General features: G+C 30.8%; 1 protein-coding gene across 3 annotated transcripts; it reads left to right on the top strand.

Moving 5' to 3' along the window:
- The first annotated feature begins 497 nt into the window (after positions 1–497).
- LOC114192481 (SURP and G-patch domain-containing protein 1-like protein) lies at positions 498–6,507 on the top strand. 3 transcript variants are annotated; one of them, XM_028082228.1, is made up of 10 exons: positions 523–599; positions 748–790; positions 1,768–2,211; positions 3,746–3,872; positions 3,967–4,073; positions 4,625–4,783; positions 5,029–5,163; positions 5,294–5,467; positions 5,821–5,999; positions 6,115–6,507. In XM_028082228.1, exons 3-10 carry the CDS (start codon positions 1,809–1,811, stop codon positions 6,139–6,141), a joined length of 1,311 nt encoding a protein of 436 aa, XP_027938029.1. In that variant the 5' UTR covers positions 523–599; positions 748–790; positions 1,768–1,808; the 3' UTR covers positions 6,142–6,507. The 3 variants fall into 3 exon arrangements, with proteins under 3 accessions (XP_027938037.1, XP_027938020.1, XP_027938029.1); XM_028082236.1 differs by lacking the exon at positions 748–790 and having other exon boundaries at positions 498–599; positions 5,032–5,163; XM_028082219.1 differs by lacking the exon at positions 748–790 and having other exon boundaries at positions 498–599.
- The last annotated feature ends 3,758 nt before the right edge of the window (positions 6,508–10,265 follow it).

Below are 10,265 nucleotides of genomic sequence, written 5' to 3'. Positions count from 1 at the left end.
AGCTTGATCTAACAACCTTAAGGTTTAATTAGTATATATAATAATTTTAAAATTATATCTTTATATTTTTCTTTTCTCAAAATTAACATTACAAGTTTGATTTAAAAGGTCAGCTAATAAACTCTTGATCTAAATCGAGTTATTTTTAGTCAATGACCTAAATAAATTTAGGATTATCTGCTATTCAAAATAATAGTTAATCTTAAACAATTAAAAGAAGAATATTTTATTAAATTAAACAAATTAAAAATAGTAATATTATTGCCTATATTATAATTTATAGATTAAATTATTATATTTAAATTTAAATTAATTTAATTAATATAACCTTAATTCTAAAAATATTTTTAATTTTTAATTTTTTAGGTTGAATCTATCATTCAAAGAGATTAATAAAGAAATAATAATGTATTTATTATTATGGTTATTATTTATTATTAAAATTTATACTTATTTTTTTCACTGGTCTTCTATTCCATATATAAATGAAAGGAGACAAGAGACAACTATCTATTTCGCTAGGTTTGTACAGCGTTTGGGGGCGAAAAGTTCAGCCTTTTCCGATTTGCATCAAATTCAACACACAACAACATCGTTTGGTCAGTCTTTTTTGCTTCTGCTTCCAATCTAGGGTTTTCTCTCTCAATCTTTTCTTTATCTTCAATGGTTTTAGTTCGATTTAAAGGGATGTAGGGTGAGGTTGGAATCGAACTTGTAATTAGGGTTTGTCTTTTGGGATCATCTCAGGTGAATCGATTCTGTTAGACGGTGTTGTTGGGTTTTTGATTCGGTGCGTTTTTTCATCTTTGCTAATGTTTTCACATGTGATAGATAGTCCCTAAAATCCTGTTTCTTTTTGTTATATATTTTTTCCTGAATCTGTTATGCAAGGCTTAGGTTATTGTATGCTGAGTATATGATGGCAAAGCTGTATATGGTGACAAAGTTGTAATTGGTGTAATTGGCGAGTCAATATTTTGCGTCTGTTCCATCATAGGGATTCATATGTTCTGTTCCTTTTTTGTCACCCTGGGTAAATGCTGAAGGTCTAAGAAACAATATGAACTAACATATATAGGAGAGAAGCTATCATATGTAGTGAGCGTTTAAGAGATGAGAATAACAAGTCTTGGCCATACAATTGTATATGGACTCTGTCGAATATGTTTTAGTTAATTTCAATCTTAGCCATCCATTTGAATTACACAGCTGAAATTTTCTTGTCTCACTCTTTCATCTGATCTTCCTGACGTGCCAGTTCGGTCTGATGAACACATTAAAATTTGTGGTTTGATGTTGTTTCTTTGTTACGAACTTCTGCTTCTTTTGAACAACCCTTTTTCATTGGAAGGGTTCCCTCTTTGATTTCCATTTAGATTGATGTGATATATTGTCATAGGTCAGTGGAATAATTGTTACATTTGTTTCACAATATGCATGATAAAATGACTGCTCTTCTATGGGCTTGTTTACCTTGTTTTGAATAATTATGGTTGTGCTTATTGTTAATGATATCAGGCTTGACATTGAATTTATAATTCTTCACATATTTAGATTTCTATTATGTTTGGCTACCGCTTCTTCATGACAAAAAATGGCTTTTGTCAAAAGCTCTTGTCGGAAGCTGCAAAAAAGATGATTTTTCTTAAATAAATTGAACCAAACATGTATTTAAACTATACCATATATATGTGTACACAAAAAATAAGTCAGATTTAAAAGTCAACTGCATCATCTAAAAGGCTTTAAAGCTTGCTTGTCAAACAGTGATTGGATTGCTGTAAACTGCATTGTTTGGCTGTTAGCTAATGGATAAGGGGGTGCCACCTAGCCTCTTCGTCAATGATGGTTCTTTCATGGAGAGGTTCAAGCAACTTCAACAAGAGCAGGAGAAAGGGAAGAATGTCAAATTAGAGAATTCTAAACCAATTAAGGTTATTTCAGGGTCTTTGTCGCCCAATCCCTCCATTACCAAAACATCTGTGGACTCGAAGGTTAATGATACTAGGAAAACATCCCAGGGTGGTTCTGGTGGCAAACTAGCTTTCAGTTTAAAACAAAAGTCAAAGCTGGTACCACCCCCTGTTAAATTGAGTGCCGATGAAGATGAAGAAGAAACAGAAGCTGGGTATATTTCAAATGATGCACCACTAAAACGACAAAAGTTAGGCCAGGATGGCATTGACCAATCATCAAGACAACTTGATGTTGGTAATTACTTCTTAAACTTTCTAGTTTTTGCAGATAGTTCGCTCATGATTGGTATTCCTACTTATTGCAGTTTTAAAATCCGAATAATCAAATAGCATGTGATCCATAATGCCATACCTTTATATGTCTTGCTATTTTTTCAATGAGATCTTGTTATTCACTTATTAGATTTTTTAGTTCATTAATGTGTGCTGAAGACCTTCCACTTGTATGTCATTGTGAATGTGAATATAATTTTCGTATGTAAATATATCTTAAATACTAACCTGGCTTCTGATTTTGTTTTCTTTCCTACATTTATTGTTATTTTGTTCTCTATCCAACTTTTGTATATCATCATAACTTTGTCTTAGATACATAAACTATTCATGAGGCTTTCCCTAGCATCTTTGAGCTTTTGGGCTTGATGGTCTTTGATGTATCAGAATCTCTAACCAAGTGATCAAGAGATCAGTCCTTACCAATTCTTACCAATTCTGAGTAAAAGTTCAATTTCAGCACATGGTAAGGGACAGCCTTTGCATTGTACATGTGTCAGGCCCCAAGGCCTGTGGGAGGGGGCATTAGATACAAAAAATTTATGGGACTTTGCCTATGCCTTAAGCAGCCTTGGTTGTTGACAGTTTTGTTACTGTTTCAAACACAATCTTTAAATTATATATTTATTTTTCTCTTTGATTTGAATGCAACATAGCTTGCATCTGTGAGATTTTCCTAAAATTTAGTGTCTTCCATAGACTCTTCTCAATGTGAGTAATAGCCATTTTCTTTCAGGTATTTTTGTAAAAAAAAGCATTTTTTCCAGGCTGTTGAAAAAAATATATTCTAAGTTTAATTGTTATTTTGAAAAGTGTTTTGTGTAGCTTCCAAAAAAGGAGCTGAAATTAGAAATACGTTTTAACACAAAAAAAATGGTTATATAGTTTTTAACCAGAAAATTCAATCTTTTGCACTTCATAAACTTTATATAAGATAAAATCACTATTTTATACATTTTTAAAACCAATTTTTTAAATCATAAATTAACAGCTGGCCTTCATTCTGTTTGCTTGGGTATGGAAGAAAGGGGGACATAAGTGTAATAGCATTGAAATAGGAACTTGTTCACTTGCACTCATCCTTTGGGTCACAAAAGGTGTAATGAAGGACTAAGAAGGGTTTAAACTCATTGTTTGGTCAGTCTTTAGCATTTCTGAACAGTCCCCCAGAGATATTTTAGTTGAAGGGAAATGCCAGTTGGCATACAGTTGCAATTACACCGTTTGCCCCCTTTTTTTCTTCACGTGAAATAGTCATCCTCTACATTACCTGCGGTTTCATTGTTGAAGAGGTCCTCTCCGTGTATACCTTCTTTGCTCATTAAAGTGGCATGCAGCAAAGAGGAGAAAATGTCTTGAATATTTTTGTCTCATGAATGCAGCTTATTCCCCAAGTACCTATCAAGAAATGGTGTATTGGCAGGCCTGCTACAAGACTAATTTGCATTCCCTTGTTCATGCTCTCGGTATTAATCAGTTTTATAAGTGATATGCAGCACCTCCTTCCCCAAGTGATCCTACAGTGAAGAAAGTTGCTGACAAACTAGCAAGTTTTGTGGCAAAAAATGGAAGGCAATTTGAGGATGTCACGCGTCAAAAAAATCCAGGGGATACACCTTTCAAGTAAGTATGAAGTCAACTTCTAATCCTTGTTTATTGATCATTTGTTTATGTGTTGTAATTTATGATTATATTTGATGCATTTTTCAACTTGCAGATTTTTATTTGATGAGAGATGTGCTGAATACAAGTACTATGAATATCAGCTTGCTCAAGAAGAAAAGGCTCTTGCGCAGACAAGGGAATCACAGGTGCCTCGTAATGGTAAGTATTTCAATATATTTTCATGTTTTTAGACCAATTTATAATGTATTACGTTTCAATATATTTCCATAATTTTTGTTGCTTTTTCTGTCTAGGAATTGTAAACCCTAGTTTTGTTCATTTAAAGTTTTCATCCATCCATTTTTATACTATTTTCATGTAAACTTGCATTATTTGGTTAATGATCATTGTTATATTATAGTAGTTGAATATATTTTCATGATTTTAAACCATGTTCTTTTGGTGCTTTAGTAGTTACTTCATGAATATATTTATGTTTGAGATGATATCTTAAATATTATGATTTAAATTTCTATGGATGTTACATGGTAACTGTTAAGTCTCAGAACTGCAATTGTTTTCTGTGGTGTCTGTCTACACATGATATATGTTTGAAGTGGTAACAGTATATGTGATATGTCTCCTAGTAATGTTGCTTAGTTCATCCACTAGCCTGCAGATTTGATGAGTTTTGATCTCTCTGATGTGTGGAATATGCTTTCTCATCTACCTCTTATTTATTTTGGTTTTGATTTGGTGGTTTTGTTCAGGGGGTACAAGCACTTCATCTTCCAAACAGACTAGTGGTCATCAAAGATCATCTCAGCAGCAGACATCCTACCAAATTCCTGCATCTGCTTTATATGAAAGTGCTGACAATCCAAGAGCTTCTGGATCTTCAATTCAAACATCTCCAGTAGGAATGAGTGGTAATTGCGATATTAATGTGTATTCTTTTTATTGTTTCCACAGTTGCTGTCTGTTTGATCTCCATTTCTTTGTCAATTTGATAAAGTTTAAGGTGTGTTCAATGGAAGTCATGATTTTGTTCCACTGCATTTCATTTTATCCTGATTCTGAACTATACATTAACTAGTATTTGTTATTACTCTTCTCATGGACTTGGTGTGCAACCTTCTCTTGTTGCTGTTTCCTTTGTGTATTTCTGCTGCAGAAGAGCCCAGTGGTTCATCAAATGCTGATTCTTTGGCACTAATGGAGTTCTACATGAAGAAAGCTGCACGGGAAGAAAAGTATAAACAACCTAAGCATTCAAAAGATGAGATGCCCCCTCCTGCCTCTCTTCTAGGTTAAAATTGATTTGTTGCTGGCGTTTCTTGATCAGAATATTCATTTAGTTAAAACGGTTATTTTTATGCATCTATTCTTGTAATGGAACAATCTATTGATTCCTTTCGTTTTGGGTGACACATTACCAGGCAAAAAAGGCCATCACATGGGTGATTTCATTCCTCCAGAAGAACTTGAGAAGTTCTTGGCTAGCTGTAATGATGCTGCAGCACAGAAAGCTGCAAAAGAGCATGTAGAGAGGTCTAAGATTCAGGCTGATAATGTAGGCCACAGGCTCCTGTCAAAAATGGGTTGGAAAGAAGGTACTTTGTGCTTTTACCCAGTTCCATTTTCATGCTCTTGCTATATTCCATTGACTTGTGTCTAAAGGCATTTAAACCTGGACTCATTCAACCTTCAGCTTATTTTGAAGCTCCTTATTTATTTATTTTTTCTTATGGTCAAGTGTTTGGCCAAGCTTTTTTTCTTAAAAATAACTTATAAGGAGAAACTAGGCCAATATTACCTTAGTATGTGAAACATATGAATACTGAGAATCTGCTGCAAATTTATCTTGTATGAGTACCATAGTGTTTTGAGAGTTGATTGAAATTACATTGTTATTAATATTAAACTTACGTTATTGTTCCTTGATCTAACAATCATGAATTCCCAGGTGAGGGTCTGGGCGGATCCAGGAAGGGTATTTCAGATCCTATCATGGCAGGTAATATTAAGAAGAATAACTTGGGGGTTGGTGCTCAGGAACCTGGGGAGGTGACTTCAGAGGATGACATATATGAGCAGTACAAGAAGCGTATGATGCTTGGTTACCGTTACAGACCCAATCCTTTGGTATATAATGCTCAGAACCTTTTTTAACTTTTCCTTTTGTAGTTTCAGTTACTTTCAATATCACGGTACTTTGTTTTAACAAGCTTTTATCATGTTTTAATTGTTTATTTTACAGAACAATCCTCGAAAAGCTTATTACTGAGCTTCACAGTGGAACCGCAAGTATTTTCAGGAAAAGTGAACTTTTTCGGTGTTGATGAACAATCCTCTTCTCAGTGTTGATATTTTAAGGTTTCTGTATTGTGTGCTGCACTGCTTGTAGGACTTGGGGAGAAAAGAGGGGGGAAGGCTTTAATGTTGGATACACACATATCTTTATCCGTCAAAAAATAATGGTTTCTTGTTATTTTCACTTATCTGAGATTTGGAGCATGTTTTTTTATTGATAATATATTCTGGAGTGGTACAGGATATTATAGGGGAAGCCTTGCCCTTGTCTTGGTTGGATATTGATCATTGTGTTGTTATATCTTGAATGATTCACCTCGCTTTGTTGTCATGATTAAAAGATGTTTTATCAAGTAAATACAATTTGCAAGCAAGAAGAAACAAGCTATTGAAACCAGTTTCCCTTTTTCAAATTCCAACTTAAACATAAAAAATATCAATTTTTGTTTTTCTTATATGATTAAATTTCACAATTTTGTATCATCACATTAGATGTTTAGACACGTTCAATTGCTAAAATTTTGATGGACACCGACCTACAAAACCACGTTAAAAACATTTGTACACGTTTCTCCCACTCAAATGGCAGAAAAGATAAAAGCATTTTAAAGTATGTGCATGCTTGAGTTTGTTTTTAGCACATCTTACTTCACATCCTGAGCAAGACACCAGCACAGTAAGTCATAGCAGTGACATGACAGTCTCAATTGTCTAGTAATTCTAAAATGTGAAAGGAGTTTCCCTCAGAAACAGACACCACTCAACCTTATAGCCGACATGCCTAACAAAATCTTTGTCCAATTCTAATGTTCATTCCTACAAAAATATTGTCTTAATCCTTCCAATATGGATAAACATAAGAAGACCAAAAGCTTTTAATATCTCTTTCATGCTTAAATATAAGAATAAAATTCATATTCAATATATTGAGATACAAGTAAAATCATTTTTTTTTATCATGGTATTAATACAGACAGATTAACCAACATAATCCGGGTCCTTGACTGAAAACAAAGCAATATTTTCCACCATGTTCTAACATTATTATTTTGAATATTAAGTTCAATTTTCAATAAAAATAATCAACAATAGTTTATAAAAAATAGTTTTTTTTTTGCATAAAATAAAAAGATAATAAGTCTACAATTCTTCATAAGTATAAAATCAATTATTTTTTGTTTATATTTAAGTTTGGGAGAGGACTTCTTGTTAAAGGTTAGAGTCAAATATGGGTTATATATATATATATATATATATATATATATATATATATATATATATATATATATATATATATATATATATATATATATAAGAATAATAATATAAATAGAAAGATGTACATTTGGATGTAAAATTTTACAATTTTTAATATTTTTGAATACATTAAATTCAATTTGATTTTATTTTAAATTTTATTATTTTTCAAATTTTTACTTGATTAAGTCAATTTAAATTTATTAAATTATAATTTTCTTGTTTAGATAAAATATTTCAATAAGAAAAAAATCACTTAAATATATAATAATTTGTATAATTAAAAATATTAATATTGAAGACTTTTTTTTATATATATTTTTGTTGATGTTATTTTCAGTCAAAATTTATCGAGATTTTTTCAATCGATATTAACAAAGTTTTTTCTTTGTTGATATTGGTCAAAATTGCTTTTTAGTTAATGTCAACCATGAATAGTTAGAACGACATAAATCAGTTCACTTTTACAACATTATTAGTTGAATTTTTTGTTGACTTTTTATTGATGTCAATTGAAATTTTTTCAATTGATATTGTCTAAAATTAGTTCTAGTTAATGTTGGGTGAATGTTTTTTAATAAACATTTGAAAGAAAAAATCTTAACAAACTATTGACAAAAATTAATATTCGTTTTGATGATAAAACGAAATAATCTTAACAAAAAATAGTTATAATAGACATCAATCAAAATAAATACAATTCACTCATGCAGAAAAAAACAGTTTTATTAACATTGATTAAAAAAAGTTAAATATTTTTTTGTCCCTCAAGTTTAAGTAAAATTTGGAATTAGTTTTTCTCTAAAACTGTTACTAATTTAGTTCTTCATCTTTAACAATGCGTGAATTTAATCCTTTTAACCAAATTTTGTTAAGTTTATCTAACGTTTCAAGCGCATTTCATGATAATATTTGAATTGTTTACACCGTCACATTTTCGCTTCAATGTCAACCAAATATAATTATAAAATGCGTTTAAAATGTCAAATAAACTTAATAAAATTTGGTAAGAAGGACTAAATCCACGTATTTCTAAAGATGAATGACTAAATTGGTATAAAGAGAAACTAATTTCAAAATTTATCAAAATTTGAGGGACAAAAAACATATTTAACCCATTAAAAAATATTAGCTAAAATATTGAACATCTATAACAACAGCAAAAATAATCCTGGCAGAGTTACATAAAAATTACCATTACTAAAAATATCTACCGAAACATAATAATCTAAAAATGTCTTATTTAAAATTTTCTATTTATAAGCACTCCACTTATAGAATTTTAAAATTGTATTATGTTTTAAATTCTTTACTCAAAACAACATGTGTTTAGTAGTAAAGTATTTTAAATTTTTGTAAAAACTATCCACTTAACATTTCTATCTCTAAACATATTATTAAAACCTAAAACTTTGGATTGAAGATCCTCTTATAGTATCTCATATAATAAGTTTTCCAAAATTTATCGAATTCTCCGTCTTCAATGGAACCTAACATAATCTCAGAATGCATGTTGCTGGCCAACACCCAACAATTTTTACTTTTGATCGATTTTAATTTTTTTTTTACATGGATTACAGCTATAAAGCGCAAGAAGATAGGAATCGATCTTATGAAATCTTTGCTTTTGCTAAGGATAGAGACACAAAAAAAAAAGGTGTTTGTGCTGCTTACCTCACACATTGGAATCATCCAAATTCTGCTTTTTTATCTGCCGTTTTGGTGCATCAAAATCATGCTAGGATTTTGTACCTAATATAGGATCACTTGAAGTCATAAAAACTAGTAACATCGGATCTTCCAAGTTATTATATTTAGTGATATGATTTTCCTATCTTAAAAATTCAAATATGAACTTAAATAAAAATGAAAAAGTTGAGTATAAGAAAACTCTAAATTTATTGTCTTAACATTTGGATAAGAGATTTTTTCAATTTATATGAGTTTCACTCATATCTCGATAATATTGTGTTTCTTAATAAATCTTATTTGAACTTATTATTTAGATGACTTTTTATTCATGCTTCATATTTTAATCCGGTTTTTTATGAGTGTGTAATCTTCCCAACCTTAATCATCATGATTTTATTGAATAAATTATAGTTGATCATTTTTAATCTCTTCGAAAAGTATTAAATAGTTTTATATTGTTTAGCATAATCACTCTTATTATATGTAAGAAACATTATTATAATCTCTTAAGAAACCTGATTCTCATTGACAGAAGAGAAATTGTCAAGCTAAAGTGATGAATGTTGGTGCACATGGAGAGACGAAAGAAAGAGAGCAAGACGTAGCAAGAGACAAAAGAAAACTGATATTATTGTGAAAGAGAAAAAATCTATCTTTATTTACAAAAGCAGAAACTATAAAAGCATATATAAGAAAGCATTAAGGAACTATTTTGGAAAAATTGAATCTTGCAGCCGGGTCCAATTCCTTATACTGCTGGTTGAGGCCCAATTCATCCTGAGTGCTGATTTGGGATACAAATTACCCATTTTGACGATCCATTTCCTTATAGCGTTGGTTGAGACCCAATTCATCATGAATGTTGTTTGGGGATACAGATTGTCCATTTTGACATAATCGAAGGTTTCTTTTTCATAATCCTTGTCTTGAAAATACTTAATAACGATAAAACATATAATATGCATAAAAGTCGTGTAAAAAATCTTGAACTGTATTTTATTTGACATAATCAGATTATTTGTACGAAGAACGATAGGTTATGGTTTAGGGTTTAGGGTTTAGGGTTATTTGACATCACATGAAAATATTTAGAATCTTATTTTGTTATTACAATGCATTGCAAATCAAAAGTGTTGTAAAAAAGTTTGA

The sequence above is a fragment of the Vigna unguiculata genome, chromosome 1, assembly GCF_004118075.2.
Source record: "Vigna unguiculata cultivar IT97K-499-35 chromosome 1, ASM411807v1, whole genome shotgun sequence".
Lineage (NCBI taxonomy): Eukaryota > Viridiplantae > Streptophyta > Magnoliopsida > Fabales > Fabaceae > Vigna > Vigna unguiculata.
The sequence above is the reverse complement of the archived record's forward strand: the minus strand, read 5'-3'. Positions and strand labels throughout refer to the sequence as shown.